At 45.7% G+C, this 18,672-nt stretch overlaps 2 protein-coding genes across 4 annotated transcripts in view; both read left to right on the forward strand.

The window, feature by feature from the left end:
* The window catches only part of flnbl (filamin B, like), a 73,858-nt gene that overhangs the window by 46,909 nt on the left and 8,277 nt on the right, over positions 1–18,672 (forward strand). The window contains exons 16-42 of one of the 2 annotated variants that reach the window (XM_061041734.1): positions 34–157; positions 2,077–2,237; positions 2,374–2,464; positions 2,597–2,751; positions 3,532–3,649; positions 3,846–3,925; positions 4,168–4,353; positions 4,683–4,997; positions 5,263–5,380; positions 6,097–6,297; positions 6,414–6,587; positions 6,714–6,876; positions 6,995–7,155; positions 8,572–8,863; positions 9,153–9,306; positions 9,426–9,615; positions 9,717–9,964; positions 10,607–10,690; positions 11,229–11,325; positions 11,601–11,741; positions 12,669–12,797; positions 13,605–13,778; positions 14,126–14,284; positions 14,387–14,590; positions 16,178–16,330; positions 16,947–17,069; positions 18,221–18,487. In XM_061041734.1, coding sequence (XP_060897717.1) covers positions 34–157; positions 2,077–2,237; positions 2,374–2,464; positions 2,597–2,751; positions 3,532–3,649; positions 3,846–3,925; positions 4,168–4,353; positions 4,683–4,997; positions 5,263–5,380; positions 6,097–6,297; positions 6,414–6,587; positions 6,714–6,876; positions 6,995–7,155; positions 8,572–8,863; positions 9,153–9,306; positions 9,426–9,615; positions 9,717–9,964; positions 10,607–10,690; positions 11,229–11,325; positions 11,601–11,741; positions 12,669–12,797; positions 13,605–13,778; positions 14,126–14,284; positions 14,387–14,590; positions 16,178–16,330; positions 16,947–17,069; positions 18,221–18,487 — 4,462 coding nt within the window. The remainder of the gene's footprint in view (positions 1–33; positions 158–2,076; positions 2,238–2,373; positions 2,465–2,596; positions 2,752–3,531; positions 3,650–3,845; positions 3,926–4,167; positions 4,354–4,682; positions 4,998–5,262; positions 5,381–6,096; positions 6,298–6,413; positions 6,588–6,713; positions 6,877–6,994; positions 7,156–8,571; positions 8,864–9,152; positions 9,307–9,425; positions 9,616–9,716; positions 9,965–10,606; positions 10,691–11,228; positions 11,326–11,600; positions 11,742–12,668; positions 12,798–13,604; positions 13,779–14,125; positions 14,285–14,386; positions 14,591–16,177; positions 16,331–16,946; positions 17,070–18,220; positions 18,488–18,672) is intronic. The other variant, XM_061041735.1, reaches the window with a different exon arrangement.
* dnase1l4.1 (deoxyribonuclease 1 like 4, tandem duplicate 1) overlaps positions 17,688–18,672 on the forward strand; it is a 52,217-nt gene continuing 51,232 nt past the window's right edge. For both annotated transcript variants that reach the window (XM_061041816.1, XM_061041818.1), the window contains exon 1: positions 17,688–17,694. The gene's annotated coding sequence lies outside the window, so the exon portion shown is untranslated. The remainder of the gene's footprint in view (positions 17,695–18,672) is intronic.

Consider the following 18,672-nt stretch of genomic DNA (forward strand, 5'->3'; position numbering starts at 1 on the left):
TTTAGTGATGTCATTTCTTGTTGGCTCTTTCAGGTGAATGTGGGTAAAGGCAGCCACCCCAACAAGGTGAAGGTGTCTGGTCCTGGAGTGGAGAAAACGGGACTGAAGGCCAACGAGCCCACACACTTCACCGTGGACTGTTCTGGAGCTGGAGACGGTAACACACACACCACACACACACACAAACACGTGCACGCTAACACACGGCAATAGTTAAGACAGGAAATCACCGCAGACAGTTTTATTGGGTGTGAAAGCTGTTTCCATTTGTGTGCAAACACCACACAAAAGGAGCCTCACACTTAAAAGTTTACACACTCTGCAATGTACCAGCAAACTCTTTTTAAACTGCCTTTGGAAGATGTTTACACACACACACACATTCCATTGCCTGGTATGTCCTGGTGATGATCTCAAGCCAGAAACATCCTGACAGGAAATTCATCACTCTGACCTTCCAGAGCAGAGAAGCACACACGACTGATCGTACTTTTCATCCACCTGCACCGATGACGAACACAAACAGATACTATTGCAACTTTTCAAACTTTCCACCATCATGTTAAAGTAACGCATAAAATCCTGCACAAATATTTAGCTATGTATATATTTGTTATAATGCAGCACAGACCTGGAAATTATCTCCCAGGTGATGTAACACGAGCCCAGACTCTGACTACCTTTAAGTCCAAGCTTCATTTTTAAATAGAGCTTTCAAGGGTTATCACAATACCAGAATTTTTAACTTAAGTACACATCTAATAAATATCAGATGATATAGAAACACCTGTTTCAATTCTAAAGACACCCAATGTCTTGGTGTTGAAACATCAAAAACTTCTAGCCCTCTCCTGCAGTGCAAACTGTAATTTAAAACATTTGTTTGCAATGCTTTGATATCAAAACGTTTATAATATGCGTTCATATTTAGGTCTTGAGTGGTTTGGGTTTTCTTTCACCATGTCCTAATGTTTATGGGGAGAGGGCAGACTTGGAGGGCAAAAGAAACACCTAGCTGTGGGAGTGTCACCCACCTTGGGGAGGGGTTACTACCCTTTGTGATGTCATGAAGGGAAACTCGCCATACGGCCTGTTTGAGCACACATTTTCTGAAAAGTGGAGCAGGCAAAAGACGGAGAGGATGGACTTTTCTCATCATTGGGGGGTTTGTAGACAGAAGAGACACATATTTGTGTTCCAAAAGATGGTGAAGTGGATTTTGCTGAATATGTGACATTTACATTTCAAGATTTTTGGAGGGATTTTCACATTAGACTATCAAGAGCTCTGTTGTTGCTCGACCTAACTCGGCATAGTGTCAGTCCAGTCCTACTCTTTGTAATTTTAAATCTGTGTTTGATTTATTTTTGTTCATCATTCTGTAAAACAGGCTGAATTCCATATTAAGTATGCTATACATTTTAATGTATGTAACACAGATAAAGAGAAAATATAATGTGAGTAGAACTTAAGAAGGAACATGCTAACATGTTTTTAATGTTTGCGAGGTCAAAGTAATGACTGAAGTTTTAACAACCTAGATTTCCGTTTTTTCCACACTCGTGTGTGTTGCGTTCTGAGGAAACAAAGGGAGTCTGTAGATAAAGTAAGGAGAGAGAGGAGTGTACAGAGGGAAGGCGGTTGAAGAATTTGACCTGTTTCTGTTGGGTGACACCTTTTCTCGCTTCATCTCTCTCATGTTTTGAATTCCTCTGCTGTGATTGACGACTTACAGCTCGATGTTTACACTAGACAGAAAAGCATCACTGTTGCACAAAGTTTTCTGACATGAATTATAAAAGGAATGACCAGAAGAAGACGAAGATGCTCTTGCACCTCCTTGTGGACGCTGTGTCTGAAAGAAAGAAGCTGCACATCAGGGATTAGGAAAGGCACACTTACATTCACACCTAAGGGCAATTTTAGAGTCGCTAATTAACTGAGTAACTAGTATGACTCGTGGGACTGTGGGAGGAGCCTAGAGAACCCGCACATGCACGGGGAGAACTACTGTGCATCCTCCTAATGTTGTCCTTTCAGTTTATATAATGTGTGTCTGTGTGTGTGTTTATTCAGGTGATGTCAGCGTGGGCATTAAGTGTGAGGCCAACATGGTCAGTGACCAAGAGGCTGACGTGGAGTTTGACATCATCCCGAACGCGAACGACACATTCACGGTCAAATACATTCCTCCTGCAGCTGGAAGACTCACAGTTAAAGTCCTGTTCACTGACAAGGTACACACACACACACACACACACACACACACACACACACACACACACACACACACACACACACAGCTCTTTCTTTAATCTTTGGATGAATTTGTGAAGATGTTGGCGGTTTGTTCTGATGAATTTCTCCACACAGGAAGTCCCACAGAGCCCCTTTAGCGTCAAAGTCGAGCCGTCTCACGATGCATCAAAAGTCAAAGCAGAGGGTCCTGGACTGGCTCGCACCGGTGAGACACACACACACACACACACACACACACACACACACACACACGCACACACACGTGCAACTTTATTCAGTTTGATGTTTTTCTAATTCCTGATGTGTCTGTGTGGTTTCTCGTTCTCCACCTGTGCAGGTATAGAGAGCGGTAAGCCGACTCATTTCACAGTGCTGACTAAAGGAGCAGGAAAAGCCCCACTGGATGTTTCCTTCTCCTCACCGGTCAAAGACTTCGACATCATCGACAACTACGACTACTCCCAGACCGTCAAATACACACCTGCACAACAGGTACATGATGTTTGCAACAAATACACACCTGCACAACAGGTACATGATGTTTGCAACAAATACACACCTGCACAACAGGTACATGATGTTTGCAACACACACACACCTGCACAACAGGTACATGATGTTTGCAACAAATACACACCTGCACAACAGGTACATGATGTTTGCAACACACACACACACCTGCACAACAGGTACATGATGTTTGCAACACACACACACCTGCACAACAGGTACATGATGTTTGCAACACACACACACCTGCACAACAGGTACATGATGTTTGCAACACACACACACCTGCACAACAGGTACATGATGTTTGCAACACACACACACACACCTGCACAACAGGTACATGATGTTTGCAACACACACACACCTGCACAACAGGTACATGATGTTTGGAACACACACACACCTGCACAACAGGTACATGATGTTTGGAACACACACACACCTGCACAACAGGTACATGATGTTTGCAACACACACACACCTGCACAACAGGTACATGATGTTTGGAACACACACACACCTGCACAACAGGTACATGATGTTTGGAACACACACACACACACCTGCACAACAGGTACATGATGTTTGGAACACACACACACACACCTGCACAACAGGTACGTTAGCCTCAGTGAATACATGCAGAGGCGTCATGCGTTCACCTGTCAGGAGTCACTCTAAAGGGCGTCTCAAGCCAAGGAGCAAAACTGAAGGGGAGCAAAATCGCTCACCTTAAGTCATGAAACATTTTGTCCTCAGGGAGAGATGACGATCTTGGTGAAGTTTGGAGGAGATCCCATAGCAAAGAGTCCCTTCAAGGTCGACATCGCTGCCCCGCTGGATCTGAACAAGGTCACCGTGGACAACATGGAAGGAAGTAAGACATCATCTATTCTCTTCACATTTAAATGTAAAAATAAAACTTTTTAAAATGTCCAGAACAGCAACGACGCACCAGAGGAAGTCACATTCTTTACACTCTCTGCAAAACAAGTTTTTAGTGATTAAAGCTTCTTGACAACCTGGAGAAGATGAATTAGCACTTTAATGATAAACTGATGAATGTCTTTCAGGAGTGGAGGTGAATCAGGAGCAGCAGTTCATGGTGGACACAAAGGCTGCAGGAGGTCAAGGTCAGCTGGAGGTGGCAGTGGTGAGTGACGCTGAATGCAAAATTTATGTCCAATATGTCACTAGGATTTTGATTTGATTTTACTCTGGATCAGCCATCAGTTTAGAATTGTTTTAATTCTGTTTTTGATGTGTTTAGAGATCATTGTAGATGTGGAAGGCCGGCATAAAAGTTAAAATGAATGAATGATTGAGTCAAATATAAGAAACTGACATTTCTCACTGTGTTGTTGTGTTGTTGTGTGTTCCTGTGTGTGTAACCAGCTGAGTCCCAGCCAGAAGGCCGTCCCCTGTAAGACGGAGCCTCAACCCGGTAAAGCCGGAGTCAGTCGGGTCCAGTACACACCCACAGAGGAGGGGGTCCACGCTGTCAACGTGTCCTATGACGGACACCCCATCCCAGGGAGCCCCTTCCCTGTGGAGGCCCAGCTGCCTCCAGACCCGAGCAAGGTAAAATCAAAACCAACATTTCCAGTTTATTCTGCGTTCTCTGTCATCAAGAGGAGACCGACCTGGAAAATATACAAACCCTAACTCTATAAAATGTAGAAAAAAGACTGGGACAACGTAGCTCAGATATTTTTCTCAATTTGATTGTTGTGAGTTTAGAAATTCTTACAGCTTTAAAAAAAAAAAAAAAATTATAGGAAACGAGGGTGTCGTTAAATTATACCTGAGCACTTACGGAAAACTATCAAATAAAACTTTTTGTGTAACTTCTAAAAATGCATTCAAAGTTTCTTCACGGCTTCTTCATCTTCCTGTCCGTCTCTCTCCAGGTAAAGGCTTTTGGTCCCGGTCTGAAGGGAGGTCTTGTGGGAAACCCTGCAGAGTTCACCATCGACACAAAGGGTGCTGGCACCGGAGGTCTGGGTCTAACGGTGGAGGGTCCGACCGAGGCAAAGATCGAGTGTTCTGACAACGGAGACGGGACGTGCTCTGTCTCCTACCTGCCCACCGAGCCCGGAGACTACCTGGTTAACATCCTGTTTGAGGAGGTCCACATCCCGGGCTCTCCGTTCAAATCTGACATCCAGATGCCGTTTGATCCCTCTAAGGTGGTGGCATCAGGGTCGGGCCTGAAGAGAGCGAAGGTGAGGCTCAGGGGAGGACAATATAGCACCTGATAAAAAATTCAGTGGTGGAAATGAGTCGAATGAAGTTGCAGAAAGTTCTGGTTTTTGTTTTATTTTATTTATTTGTTTGTTGAAGAACATCGAGGAAAACATCAAAAGAAAACTCTGAAATAAAGAAACTACTTCATGCTCCCTCCAGTTCTCAGATTTTATTTAAAAAAAAAAGGGATCAATGAAGACCTATTCCATTCCCTGTCTGATCCACCTTGTGTTGTTTCTGCAGGTTGGAGAGACCAGTGTGGTGAATGTGGACTGCTCCCAGGCCGGACCAGGAGAACTCAGCCTGGAGGCGGCACTAGACACGCCCCCGAGCAGTCCCACTGGTTCTGCACCACGCTCAGGTAACATGAGCATCCTCCCAGATCCAGTTTTCTGATCAGTATTTCATCATATACTGAATTGAACGTATGCCAACTGACGGCAGGAAGTATCAGATGTTAATGTAAAGTATTATGGGTCACTTCGGAGCCTCGTCTTTCTCTGCTCCTCTCCTGTTAGCTCTCTTAAAGTTACTTCATCATGTTGATATAAACCCAAAGCACATATTCCATTCAAATTAAGATCAAAACTAATCAAATCAAGAGAAGCCTTGGAGTGTTTGAGTTCTTTTCGAGGCTTTTTATTTGAAACATTTGAAGGATAACTACAAAGTACAGAGTGGCCACAGTGCATGACTTTATTGTAAAAAAAAATAAAAAATCTTCTTTATTTATTTTTTCCTTGTACAAAGGACAGCTTTATAAGTTTTCTTCATCCTGCACCTTTTCGTCCTTTGTAAAGGCCAACATGAACAGAATATACTCTGCATTGTACTTCTTAACGACAACAAAATATCAAAAGATTGTCCTTTTAGTTGTTGATATTATCTGATTTTACTTATGGAAACAAACGGTTGTGATAAAGGAGAAACATCACGAGCATAGTCCTTTAACTGTCTGATGGGTAAATGTAACTTTTACAGGTGTCACTTGTTTGAACGTGCAGAAAAGAACTCCTGTGTTTGAGATATTCAGACTTCACCTCTGAGGAAATGTTAACCTGGGTCTGTTTCTTCCAGGTGTTAAAGCGAAGACAGAGGTGGTGGACAACAAAGACGGGACCTACACTGTGACCTACGTCCCCCTGACCTCGGGCATGTACACGCTGCTGCTCAAGTATGGAGGAAAGGCAGTTCCTGGTTTCCCCGCTAAAGTCACGGCTGATCCCGCCGTGGACACCTCCAAGGTCAAAGTGTTTGGACCCGGCGTGGAGGGAAAAGGTAGAAGTATGACTCAACTTTACAAGAAGGTCATCCAGGTTATTTTCACAGACTTCATGAAGCTTCTTCGTCAACGGGAAGTCCTTAAACATTCCTTTGTGTTTTCTCTCCTCCAGCCATTTTCAGAGAAGCCACCACAGCGTTCACAGTGGACGCCCGTCCTCTGTCCAAGCGAGGAGGAGACCATGTGAGGGCGGAGGTCAAGAACCCGTCTGGATCTCTGACAGACTGTGAGGTCGCTGACAACGGCGATGGGACCTACGGCGTCGAGTATACGCCTTTTGAGAACGGTACCACACCTGCTGCACCTAAGCATGGACTCAAACTGTTACTCACAAATCTGCACTCACTACTAAAGTCCGCTGCTGTGATGTCGGCTTAAATCCGCCCGCTGCCTCTCTTGGTGTTTATTTCAGGAGCCCACAGCGTCCAGGTTCTGTATGACGACACTCCGGTTCCAAAGAGCCCGTTCAGGGTGTCCGTGACCGAGGGGTGCGACCCCAGCAGGGTGGTGGCTACCGGCCCGGGACTCCAACAAGCCCTGACTGATAAACCAAACAAATTCAACATCATCACCAGGTACCGCTGAACAAAAAGGAACTCAGACTGTGAAGCCACGTTTTGAGTCCTATTTTGACAGAGTTGAGCCTGAGGACAAACTTTAGCTGATACTTGTGTTCTCGTCGCCCTTCACCAGAGGGGCAGGTATCGGGGGTCTGGGCATCACCGTGGAGGGTCCGTCAGAGTCGAAGATGTCCTGCAAAGACAACAAAGATGGCAGCTGCAGTGTGGAGTACGTCCCCTTCACACCTGGCCTTTATGACGTCAACATCACTTACGGAGGAGAGCACATCCCCGGTGAGATTCTTTTTTTTAACTTTCATTCACTTTAAGAACAAAGATTTCCAGCTGACTTTTTTTTTTATTGTGACTTTAAGAACAGTGTTTCCATACTGAGACCTCCCTCGCATTATTCTCATGATGTGTTGAAACATTGTTTTTAACCACCAATCAGTTCAGAGTCAGCCTCCTTTTTTCTAAATTTTGATCCACACACATGTCGAAATGTTCAGTTTTTTTCAGCAGCAGAACAAAGTTCGGCATCCAGGCTCCGAACTCATCACTCCTCGCAGATTTATTTAATATGCAGAAATGTAAGGCTGGGTTACATTAAAGTAACGTTACAACTGTAGTGGTGAAAACTTTAGAAGTTAGTCTGAGGCAGCATTTCCAGCATGGAGACCGCCATCGATGAGCCTCCAAAGCCCCCCTGCAGGAACAGACGGGTGACATCACTCAGGCCTCGTCCAATAATATTTACAGTCATATCGTCTAAATAGTCACTGAAAATGTCCTGGAATATGAACTCTAGAAAAGAGTGGGAACCTTGAAACATTAAAGTTGTCCGTTTCAATTATGGGATGGTATAATTTTAACTCTCAAACTCAAACTGTCTTTGTTTTGTTGAAGTGAGGGGACATTTGTTCCCTGCACCCATTCAACAGTTTTTCATTTCCGTTCTTTAACGTTGATATCCTTTTAACATCTTGTGCTCTTGTTACACCACCACTGATGCAAAAAGACTAGGAGGATGTTTACAAGTCAGAGCTTAAAAGATGTTGGAGTTATTGGTCGATTTAAGGCGTGCAGAGTGTGTCAGTGTGATTGTTTTTAAAGATGTGGTTCAGCTTTTAAAAGCCGCAGCTTTGTTTTATTGACTTGGTTCAGGAAACACTCGTCGTGTTTAACACCTTTAAAACACACAGATGTTTGTTTATTGGTCGGCTGGAGGTACAAAAAAAACACATTACCCATAAACCCTTTCACACTTTAAAATAAGCCGTCAGTGAAACTAGTTGCCCCAGACGTCCCTCTCCCCCACAATGTTTTTCAGCTCCTCCTAGGGAAACCTGAAGCATTCCCAGGCCGGATGAGATATGTCATCCCTCCAGCGAGCTCTGGGTCTACCCCGGGATCTCCTCAAAGTTGGGGGTGCCTGGAAAACCTCCAAGGGGAGGCGACCAGGAGGCAACCTGATCCAATGCCCGATCTTCCCCAACTGGCTCCTTTCGTTGTCTAACTATAAAATTTAAAGAAAACTTTATTGAGATGCTTAAATCAGGGGGGAGGAATGCAGGAAAGGATCCCCAGGTCGGACTTAAACCTTTAACCCTAACCCCCCTGGGAGGACTTCAGACTCGGTACTTGTGACAGGCCGTCGTAAACGTCTTTAATTTTAATGTCTGTGTTTCCCTCTTCCTGTTTCCTCTTCAGGAAGTCCATTCAAGGTCCCAGTGACAGACGTGGTTGACCCCAGTAAGGTCAAGGTGTCCGGTCCAGGAGTGGGTTCAGGTGTCAGGGCTAATATCCCACAATCCTTTACTGTGGACTGCAGGAAGGCGGGCGTGGCTCCGCTTGCCGTCGCCGTCACCGCTCCTAAAGGCCTCGCAGAGCCCGCTGAGGTGAAGGACAACGGGGACGGGACCCACTCTGTGTCCTACACGCCGTCTGTGGAGGGGCCGTACTCTGTGGCCGTCAAGTACGCAGAGGAGGACGTCCCCCGCAGGTACAGAGAAGTACTGTCGCTATGACAACCTTCTCCTGCTGTATGAAAGTGAAGCCCCTGTGACAGATGTATGTAATTTGGAGTCTGTTCAGAGGTCGATTGGTGGACTGGCACTGGTATTTGATGAGTATTATGATATTATAGTTTGACCCATGTCCCATTTGTTAGCATGTAGGAGGCGGGGCTTAAGGCCTATACTGCAGCCAGACGCCAGGGGGAGCTCTAAATCTTTTGTCTTATGATATTTGCCGTCTTGGATGAGCCCTCAGTGTGTCTGTTTATTCTTCAGTCCCTTCAAGTTTCGGGTTCTGCCGACTCACGATGCCAGCAAAGTGCGAGCAAGCGGTCCTGGCCTAACAACCGGCGTCCCCGCCAGCTTCCCCGTCGAGTTCAACATCGACGCTAAGGACGCCGGCCAGGGCCAACTGAGCGTGCTAATCACCGTCAGTAAAACACCCCCCCAATTCATACATTTAAAAAAACTAACAACAAAAGCAGAAATCGAACGTAAACTGTCTGTCCTCTCTTCTTTTTTTTTCTCGTTCTCTTTTTTCTTCTGCAGGATCCAGACGGTAAACTGAAGCAGGCCAGTATCCATGACAACGGAGACGGTACATATCGGGTGTCTTACATCCCCGACCGCACAGGCAGATACACCATTGTAATAAAGTACGGCGGTGATGACATCCCTGCATCGCCCTACAGAGTCCGCGCCACGGCTTCCGGAGACGCCAGCAAGTGCACCGTCACCGGTACGAGAACACCGCTTACATTCAGACAGAAACACACAACATCGGAATCGTTTAGGGAGAAAGTATCTTTAAAAAAAAAATCCTCCGCCCCCTTCCCTCAGGTCCAGGAGTTGGTCCCACGGTTGCCATCGGCGAGGAGGTGGGCCTGGTGGTGAACACTAAGGGTGCTGGGAAAGGGAAGGTGAGCTGCGTGGTCGTTCAGCCCGATGGCAGCGAGGTGGAGGCCGAGGTGCTGGAGAACGAGGACGGCACCTTCGACATCTTCTACACCGCGCTGGCGCCTGGAAACTACGTCATCTACGTGCGCTTCGGAGGGGAAAACATCCCACGCAGTCCCTTCAAAGTCATGGTGAGAGAGGGAGGCCCGATGCCGTTTACGCGTGGGTTCATTTCTCTCTTTTTAGGGATGCAAAACGGGAGCTGAAACGTCATGCATCGCATCTGGACGACTTAAAATCTGAAAGCAGTTCAGATTTTTAAAGGAGCAATATGTAACTCTGACACCTAGTGTTTAAAATGTGGTGTGGTACCATACATCCCAAAAACCTCCAAGCAGACAAAGAAGGAAGGATCGGGGTCTCTGTGTGTGTTTGTGCGTTTGTGTGTTTCATCCATTATCTAGAAAAAATGAAAAAGGATTTGCAGTTAACAAGCATTCATGAGTTGAAAGCTCCCCCCCCCCCCCCACCCACAGTTAATGAACGGCCCCTCTTATGTATTTAGACATCTCTCAAGCCTACAAGTCCACACTTGGAAACCTCATTTGAAGTAATATTATGGTTAATGACATCACAAGTAAATGTGGTATTACTTTTTTATATTTTTAAAATGAACCAGACAGTCAAGGCCACACTTTTGCAGTATAGACACATAGTCCCCTCCTAGTAAGGTAAGTGTGTACGTGTGTGTGTGTGTGTGTGTGTGTTCATGTATGTGTGTGTGTGTTCATGTGTGTGAGGTCAGATGTTAACCCTACCTGTCGTGTCCTCAGGCGACTGATGAGGTACCCATTATTCAAGAGCAGACATCTCTACAACAAAAGGCCGGCCCACCCGGAGCTGGCTTCCAGCCCTGGGTACCTCCAACACACACACACACACACACACACACACACGCACTGCTCCTCTCTCTTGCAGGTGAATGGCTGCTGAATCAAACTCGACCCATCTCTCTCTCCCCGCCTCTGCATTATAAAGTGTCCTTGCTCGACCGCTTTGCCCCCTTCATGTCATCCCTTCTCCTTTTCCTCTCAGCCAATGGGGATCGCAGAAAAAAACGTCTAACAACTTTGGAAAAGAAGTTGCTATGGTAACGGGTGTGCGAGTATTTGCTGCAGTGGTCCTCCTCTCTTGTCTCTTTCTCTCCTCTTCCTCTTTGCACTCTTCATCGCTCTGGCTGCATCACAGAGAACATGACGTTATATCTCCTCTACTCTCCCCTGTTTCAACGCACTTCATTTCCCAGGATGCCCCTGTGCCGGGCTGGCGGGGCTTATTTTTTTTGCAGCAGCATCAGCAGCATGTTTCTAACGCAGGTGGCTGAGAGGCGGACAGGAAGTTGTTTTAAAGTGATGGAGAAATGCGCTGAAATCGGTCGTTGTGTGTCTCGTCCAGGTGACATCAGAGCCAATCGGGAGCAGCGTTAATGGAAGCGGCTTCAGACCATTCGACATGGTGATACCTTTCTCCTTCAGGAAGGGAGAAATCACAGGTGAGAGAAGGATGAATGAACCCTGTTTAACCTGTTATAACAGTAATAACTTTCACAAAGTGATGAGTAGTCTCTGTTCCTTTAAATTCATGAGAGGTGTTACAGTTCATAACGATTAATAATAAACTTTGCTTTACTCTCTCCCTCTCTCTCTCTCTCTCTCTCTCCCTCTCATTCTCTCTCTCGCTCGCTCGCTCTCTCTCCCTCGTTCTCTCTCTCTCCCTCTCTCTCTCTCCCTCCCTCGTTCTCTCTCTCTCTCTCTCTCTATCTCTCAGGTGAGGTGCTGATGCCTTCGGGTAAATCCGCTCAGCCGGTGATCTCAGACAACCTGGACGGGACGGTCACAGTGCAGTACTCGCCCACTGAGGCCGGCCTGCACGAGATGCACATCAAATACAACGGCACACACATCCCAGGTCAGAACACACGCACAGATAAACCCACACACAGAAACCTGTGCTCGCGTCAAAGGAGTTACAGTGGCAGCTAGAAGCCGTGTGTTAGGTCATGTAACTTATCAGTGGGGGCATGGGGGTTTGGTTTGGACGGGGGGGTTCTTCACTGGATGTTTGTCCATTTATTGGAACACGATTGGGCAAAGCACGTTGTTTTAAAAAGTTACTTATTATTTATTATTTATATCGATCTATAGCTACAACATCCTCCACTCTTGGACCCTGGTTGCAGGATTTTACTCGTTTCAAATCTAAACTCGGAATAACGACTTCATTAGACACCTGACTTTATATCTGGAGGCCCTGTCATTTGACCTTCTTCAAACTGTTGAAGCAAAGCTGGAGAACAGCGTTGTTAAGAGCATCATTGTTTACAGCAGCATTAAGATCACCCTTCACATGAGTCAATGCACACCAAACTAGGAGATTAAAAACCCTCGAGAGGATGGATGTCAAAATGATCCATACTTTTTATTAACATGTCTTAAAATCATGCAGTCTGCTATTTTAATAATCAATGGTGTCGTAAAGTACTAGAGCTTTAAACAAGCTGCATATTTTCAGACATATTTTTAACCAAAACTGCAGCGAGAAAACCGCCAGAGAGCACGGGTTAAATTGCACAAATACTGTTCAAGCCTTCTATTTGTGCATTTTTTCTAACCGAATATTGTGAGTCTAGGACTTCTATTTCTGTTCCTGCAGTATTTACACAGGCTCTGATATTGTTTGATTTTATTGGTGACATATCCAAGTTAAACAATTCTACGACCCTAAGAAGAAACACCCCAAAGAATATGGCCTTCTGAATAAAAACGGCCCTACCTCTCGTTTCTTGTACTTTTTTTTTTCCAGTGCTGATGTTGTGTTTCTGTGTGCTTGTTGCAGAGTCTCCCCTCCAGTTCTACGTCAATCACTCCAGTAGTGCCAATGTCACCGCCTACGGTCCTGGCCTGAGCTACGGCGTCGCCATGAAGACGGCCTCGTTCACCGTCTTCACAGACGACGCCTCTGAAGGTGGGTTAGCTGTGAATAACGACATGTGACCGCTGTACGAGCTTCAGGCTGTGTGTTTGTACAATTTATTACAAAGAAACAAACTCCTGCAGCCTAAAGTGACCAAGAAAAAATATGAAATCTTAACATAAGTAAGGATGGAACCTCTTCATCAGTGTGGGGGGTAGAGTGGGTCGTCTCTCTCAACCTGAAGGTCGGGGGTTGGATTCCCAGCTCCTGCAGCCACATGTCCGATGTGACCTTGGACAGGACACTTAACCCCAAGTTACTCCTGCAGCTTCATCTGCAGTGTATGAATTTATGCGAATGAAGGAAGGGGCGTCCAAAACGGCCGTGTGGGGGGTCGCCTTAAAACCGCCTACCTTCTCTGGTCCAAACAAATCCAGAGCATTCAGGACCAGAATCTAAAGTTAGAAGGAGGACATACTGGCTGCTGCATTGTTGTCAGAGAAGCCAGCACTTCAACATAGCATGTTTCCTTAATGTCTGATCATATAGTAAGGTCACTTTATCATTTCACTTACTACACATCTCACTGATTGGACCTTTAATTTTTTATATATTCAAATCGCAACGTCCAAGGAATTTAGGAGCTTTTGCAAGAGGGGTCCACACCAGAGGTTGATGCTATATGGGGGTCTTTAGCACAGCATAGATTGGAAACTTGAGCTGTCAGTATGTTTAGCAGCAGCAGCAGAAGTATTACTCTCATTACTGATATTGATAATTGTTCCAGTGTGACCATGTTATGTTTGGAGTATGAAATCCATTCAGTGTGTCTGTCTGTCTGAACGTCCGTCTGTCCAGGCGGTCTGGACTTGGCGATCGAGGGTCCGTCCAAAGCGGACATCAGCTGTGTGGACAACAAAGACGGGACGTGCAGCGTCAGCTACCTGCCCACTCTGCCCGGAGACTACAACATCCTGGTCAAATACAACGACGAACACATCGCAGGCAGCCCGTTCACCGCCAGGATCACACGTGAGACACACACACACACACACACACACACACACACAAACACACACACAACACAAACACATGCCAATACACACAAACACACAAACACACACACACCAACACGCCACTACATAAGCAGATATTTGAATAAAACTTTATTTCTTATGTTGTACGTTGAAATACGGTATGATTTATGACATCATTTTAAAACCGGAGAAATCCAAATTCCAAGATCCATACAGAAAAAACTAAACTACCAGAACTCCATATTTAATAACAGATCAGGTGTGACAATTTAACAATTTAATTAAATTAAATTATAAAATGAGTCTTCCCCTAAGTCCACGCCTGGTGTGTTTGTGTTTCAGAGGACAACCAGCGGCGCTCTCAGGTCAAACTGGGCTCGGCTGCAGATTTCTCTCTGGACATCAACGAGACCGACCTGAGCCTGCTGAGCGCCACCATCAAGGCGCCGTCCGGCCGCGACGAGCCCTGTCTGCTGAAGAGGATGGCGAACAACCACATCGGTAACACACAAACCCGTACACACAAACACACACATTTATAAGACGGTGCACACTCTTTTAAAGTTAATTTATTTTGTCCATCTCTCCGCCTCTTCCTCTCAGGTATCTCCTTCATCCCCCGCGAGGTGGGAGAACACAAGGTCAGCATCATGAAAAACGGCCGTCACGTCCCCAACAGTCCCATCACCATCATGGTCGTCCAGTCCGAGATCGGAGACGCCAGCCAGGTCAGAGCCCACGGAGACGGCCTCGTCCAGGGAACAACCTTCACCGACGCCAGCTTCGTGGTCGACACGCGGGATGCCGGTCAGTATGAATAACTCCTACTCGTCGTCGCTGTTTTGATTATTTAACGGTTTAAAGGTCTTTTTTTTTTTTTAAAGGCTAAAGAATTTTTTACTTTAATGTGATGCTATTAAAATTAAAACTATATAATTATAATAATTTATTGATCCTGCACGGGGAAATTCGTTTTTACACTCTGTCTAGTTAACATGCTACACAAACATGCACAAACAAGATCCTATGGACATGCACTAATGGAGAGGTCTCAGAGTGAGGGGGCTGCCCACAGTGGGCGCTCCTGAGCTGGGGGGGGGGGGGGGAGGGTTGGGTGCCTTGCTCAAGGGCACCTCGGCAGTGCTCAGGAAGTGGACTGGCACCTCTCCAGCTACCAGACCAATTTCCAGACTTGGTCCGTGCCGGGACTTGAACCGGCGACCTTCCGATTCCCAACCCAAGTCCCTACAGACTGAGCTACTGCCACCCATATCGTTACCACGGCAACAAATATATAATTCCTAGGCAACAAAAATTGGGTACTTTCTTGAATTTAATAACCCACTTTTGTACCCAAAAAAAATGACTGAACTACTATTGAACTTTTTAAAGTTTGTATTGTTTTGAGACACACGGTGTCAAAAAGTAGAACCATCCGATAACACCAGCAGAGGGTGCTGTATGGATTTCAACAAGCATCAGATTCTCTCTCTCCTAATATCACTATCGGCCCCAAAACTCCAATATCGGTCAGACCCTCTCAAAACATTTCAGTAGAGTATTGAACATTTCGACAACCTTAGTCCAGACTGAAGTAAATCAACAGTTTTCTGATTGGTTGATGTGAATATAATAAACTTTAATCCCGACTCTCTTTTTAATTCTGAGAGATTGTCTTGTAACACCATCAAGAGGTTTTCTCTCATTGTTAAAGGTTCTATATGTAACTTTTTACAAGTTTTTTATCGCCCCTTAATAAGCGGACAATTAACTGATGTGAAAAAGTAGATGTTCACTGTCTATCTGTGTTGCCTGTATAAAACGTTTCCCGGATCGTATTTTCCTCGAAAGCTCCAGGAAGTGACATTTTATGCACGTTCTCAACGTCCTCCTCACTCCGCTCCGCTTACAGAGATCAACAGTACAAACTCATCACACACTCGCGCTCTCAGCCTGCAGAGACTGAATACAGACACACAGACTCCTTCACAGACTTTCACATGTGTATGACCACTTACCTCCTCTGTAAACATGCCAGTAAATATCCAGTGTTTCACGATGATGAGGCTCGTTTGTGTACGTACGAGAACGCGAGGGAGAGCGAACAACAGGTTACTGGTGCACTTCGCCTAACAGCCACGCGGTATCGCTACAAACGCAGTATTTTTGAAAGTTACATGCAGCCCCTTTAAGAATGAAATGTTTAAATCTTAAAAAGTTGTGAAATCTGTCACAGACGTAACTGATATGTCATGACTTTTGTTTGATGTCAACTTAAATCAAAGTTTGCAGCCTTTACTCTGTCCTACAGAGAATAGTGAACACAACCAGACTCAGAGGTCAAACAGCCATCTGTGTTCTGCTTCATTTTAATGTAAAAAAATCTGTTTGCAGGTTATGGCGGCCTGGCTCTGTCCATCGAAGGTCCCAGTAAGGTGGACATCCAGACTGAGGACATAGAGGACGGGACGTGTGGAGTCACATACTGCCCGACTGAACCGGGAAACTACATCGTCTCGATCCGCTTTGCAGAGGAACACGTCCCGGGTACGAACCAAGTTAATTATCGACTGTTAATGTCGGAAATGTCAACTATTTATTTTAAATGCAGGGTTTTTTCTCTCCAGAAAACAATAGTTACTGTTTAAAAAATTGATATTTCAAGGTGCCGGTAGCCTAGTGGTTGTTGATGCACCCCATGCGCGGAGGATGCAGTCCTCCTAGCCGGCCGCCCGGGTTCAAATCCCACCTGTGGCTCCTCTTCCTGCATGTCGTTCCCCTCTCTCTCTTTCCCTGAATTTCTGTCCTTTGTCCTCTCTAAATAAAGGCATAAAAAGCCCCAAAATAAATCTTTAAAAGAGCAACTTATATTTCTGCTCTGTGTGGTGAAGAAGAAGTTATATAAACTCATCAGAATCAGTCGTATCATCTGTACATGAATTCATTTTCAAACCGACCCCTTTGACTGTGACTAAAACTAAAAGGACAAATCGAACAGACCGTCAGTGAAGGATGAAACGCTCTTACATCCAGCAAAGAAACCTTGACTGTGGGTCACTTGCATATTCATGTATTGTGTGTTTTTACAAGTTGGAAGCTTTTATGAACCATAATGAAGCATGTAGTTACACAGTTTAATTTGTGATGTGTTTAATGTCAACAGGGAGTCCGTTCACCGTGCGGGTGACGGGAGAGGGTCGCATTCGAGAGAGCATTACCCGACGACAAAAGGCCGCTTCTGTGGCCAGTGTGGGGAGTGTGTGTGACCTCAGTCTGAAGATACCAGGTACACACACACACACACACACACACACACACACACACAACAAGCCTTTCTAGCCTCATGGTTTCTGACTGTAGGTCTGCAGTGGCGTTCAGTGTCCACACACACCTGCATGAGAAGTGAGGTTTTGTTTTTTCGACTTTTAAAGAAAAACTTGATGAGCAAGTCATGGATTTGACTCGGCTTAATTCTGGACTTAAGAATGATCCTGCATCTGACCTTCTTCTCCTCCTTTTCTTAAACTGGTTTCTACCTGAACCTCTGACATCTCTCTGGTTCTGTTGTTTCATACTTTGCTCCGTGTGCTGGATCGATCTTTTGTCCTTGTGTCTTAATCTCTTTTTTTTCTGTCTTTCTCTCTTCTATTCTCTTGGTCCCGACCTGCCTCCTTCTCCTTCATCTTTTTACACATCTTTGTCCTTTTCTTCTTTTGCTTCTCTTGTGTTGTGTTCTGCTTTTTCTCAATTTCCTTCTGTAATATTTTTCCTTCCCTTGTTCTGTCTTTGTCGTTTTCTTTTCCTCTTTTCCTTTATAGCTTTCCCTTTCTTTCCTTCTCCACCTTTTGTCCTTCCACTTCTTCCTCATCCTCCTTCCTTCCCTGTGTCATCCTCCCACTTTTCCTCCTCCTCTTCCTCCAGTGAGCTGGTTCCTCCTGGTCTTGTCTCGTCAGCTCCTCTCTCCCTCTCGCTCCTATTGCTCCCTCTGGTGGTCTAGAAGATCCAAAGGTCGGGGGACACATTCCTCTGATGTTGCCCGGGATCAGAGCCTCTCTCCTGGCCGTGTGCGCCTCATCTCCGGCCTCTCTGGTCTGGTGTTGGCAGGCAGGGAAAGAGCAGCGAAGGGCATTTGGGTCGTTGATGCCCGCTGCTCTGTGGGCGGGGCCAGGGTGGAGGGTGCGTTGTAGGTTTGCAAACATAACATGCCAATTAACTTTTGTTAATTGGCAACTTGAGTTTGTGTATGTTGGACAACATGAAACAATCGATTTCAAGTGTTTTTAGGGATGGGTTTAATCTCAAATATATGAAACTATTACATCACATTAATTCAAATCTGCACACACAGTTAAGTGACAAAAATAAGAGAAACGACAGGTTACCATGGAGATTATCCAGTGAAGTCCACAAACACACCTAATAAAACTCTCTTTGCAGCGATCGACATGCACGACGTCACCGCAGAGGTCACATCGCCCTCTGGAGCCAGACAGCCTGCCGAGCTGGTCTCCGCGGGTAACGACACCTACTGCGTGCGCTTTGTGCCCACGGAGATGGGCGTGCACAGTGTGAGTGTGAGGTACAGGGGCGTGCACGTGCCCGGCAGCCCCTTCCAGTTCACCGTGGGGCCGCTGGGAGAGGGCGGGGCCGCCAAGGTGAGAGCCGGAGGACCGGGACTGGAGGGAGCACTGGCTGGAGAGCCAGGTAAACACACAGAAATGCACATATTCCGTACAGAAACTTTACAACAATCATTCCTGCCTGAGGGGACCATGCTGAGCTGAATAGAATACAGACCTGTGCTTCATTTCTTTTAGTGACATGCTTCTTTTTGCTTCACTCGATCATCTTTTGTTTTTGAATGAACTTTTGTTTTTGATGCTGCAATA

This window comes from Labrus mixtus, chromosome 7 (genome assembly GCF_963584025.1).
Source record: "Labrus mixtus chromosome 7, fLabMix1.1, whole genome shotgun sequence".
NCBI classification, from domain to species: Eukaryota; Metazoa; Chordata; class Actinopteri; order Labriformes; family Labridae; genus Labrus; species Labrus mixtus.